General features: G+C 40.5%; 1 protein-coding gene across 2 annotated transcripts in view; it reads right to left on the reverse strand.

Annotated features, from left to right (window-relative positions):
• Positions 1-1734, reverse strand: part of LOC106535899 (sodium-coupled neutral amino acid transporter 3) — a 16039-nt gene that overhangs the window by 7425 nt on the left and 6880 nt on the right. For both annotated transcript variants that reach the window (XM_014033041.1, XM_014033042.1), the window contains 3 exons: positions 659-732; positions 480-572; positions 313-394 (listed from right to left, as the gene is read on the reverse strand). In XM_014033041.1, the coding sequence (XP_013888495.1) occupies positions 313-394; positions 480-572; positions 659-732 (249 nt within the window). The remainder of the gene's footprint in view (positions 1-312; positions 395-479; positions 573-658; positions 733-1734) is intronic.

Raw genomic sequence — 1734 nt, forward strand, 5'->3', positions numbered from 1 at the left:
GTTTAAAATTTTACAAAACTAAACAGCCTACAGTATTTTTACAGTCTTTATTTTACAGTTAAAATACATGTTTATCAAATAAAGTCTAATGTTACAACTAAACCTGGATCATTTTAAGGGCGCTGTCCAACTAGGGGGTGCCATAAATGGGGAAAATAAATTATAAGTTTTAATTTTCCAGGGTAGTATACCCCTGGAGACCGGCCCTGTTTGGACTCATCATGACCTGGATGACTGAGAACCTTCACCAGCTTCGATGCATAAAGTTACGATTTTTAGTTTTATGCCTAAAAACCCGTTAACAGAACTCACTCAGAGGCGGACGTTAGACCCAGGAAGGCCTGGATGACCAGCGGGAGCTCGTACTTCACGATGAACAGGTAACTGGACATGGCTGCCGTGGAGGACAAAGAGAAGATGACCACATTCTGCTTTGACCCAGCAGAACCTCCGACCCAGACCCGGACCTTACATCTTACCTCCGATGTTGTGGAGCGTGATAACGATGGCAGCCAGGATCTTCCCCGGCTGACCGAAGGCCCTCAGGCCCAGCTGCTCGTAAGCTCGAATACCTGCGGAACAGAAGCAGTCTGGCTCAGAACTGAACCGGGTCAGGTTCAGGGTTCAAGGACAGAAACAGGGAAGGTTTAACTTTTACCGATGACTCCGGCACTGCGTAGCAGCAGATGGATGGAATAACAAGACAGACAGGCGATACATGTGAGCAGGATCCTGTAAAACACACAGAGTCCAGGTTTTAGTCTCTCGGACCTTCAGCGTCGACGTTTTTCATTTATTGTTTGGTTTGTTTGTGTTGAAATGAGGGTCTGAGGTCAGAACGGAGCTCAGATAAACACCTGATCCATCAAACCTGCAGGTTTTCCTCCCTGGAGGAAACGGAACAGGGAATTTATTGTTATTTAGCTCACTGTTCTGACATTATGCTCATTTTTACTAAATGTTAAAGTTGAATATTACATTATCAATCTAAATGTGTAAACCAAAATGTAAAAGTGAAATCTTAAATGTTGCAGCTAAATGTTAAAGTTTACATTTAAGTATTTTTGGAATGGTGCAGCTTTTACTTTTGGTACAAGGTTTTTGTTGTGACATCATCCTCCTGCGACAAAATCAAATGCTAAGGCTGCTAAATACGGTATTTGAAAATTTCAATTCAAAATGTGTTCATTGTGCAGGTCGGACACTGGCTGCAGCTGCAAGTTTGATGTCTTGAAGCGTTTAAACTTTAAAATTTAGCCACAACATTTAAGATTAAATTTTTGTTTTTAGATTTGCACATTTAGATTTGGGATTTGCTCGGTTTTTGTTGTGATGTCATCATCGTAACCCTGACAAACATCAGGGCTTCACTGTGTATTGTTTATTTTACTTTTGTTTATTTTTTCTTTTATTCTTGTCTTTCAAGTTAATTTTTATCTTTGTGCTGTCCCCTGATTCATCTGTTCACAGCTGCAGCCTCTTCTCTCATCAAGCTCCTCTACTTCCTGCCCTGATACCTTTACTCTTATTTTCTTCATACCTTAAATTAAAACATTTAAATGTTCTGTAACAGTCTAAGAATTATTTATTAACCATATAATAACAGGTCTGATATTTCACACTGTGTTGAAATTCGAGTGTGTGTGTGTGTGTGTGTGTGTGTGTGTGTGTGTGTGTGTGTGTGTGTGTGTGTGTGAGACTCACAGCTGGAGGTTCCTATTACATGATCTCTCG

The sequence above is a fragment of the Austrofundulus limnaeus genome, unplaced genomic scaffold (assembly GCF_001266775.1).
Source record: "Austrofundulus limnaeus strain Quisiro unplaced genomic scaffold, Austrofundulus_limnaeus-1.0 Scaffold1606, whole genome shotgun sequence".
NCBI lineage: Eukaryota > Metazoa > Chordata > Actinopteri > Cyprinodontiformes > Rivulidae > Austrofundulus > Austrofundulus limnaeus.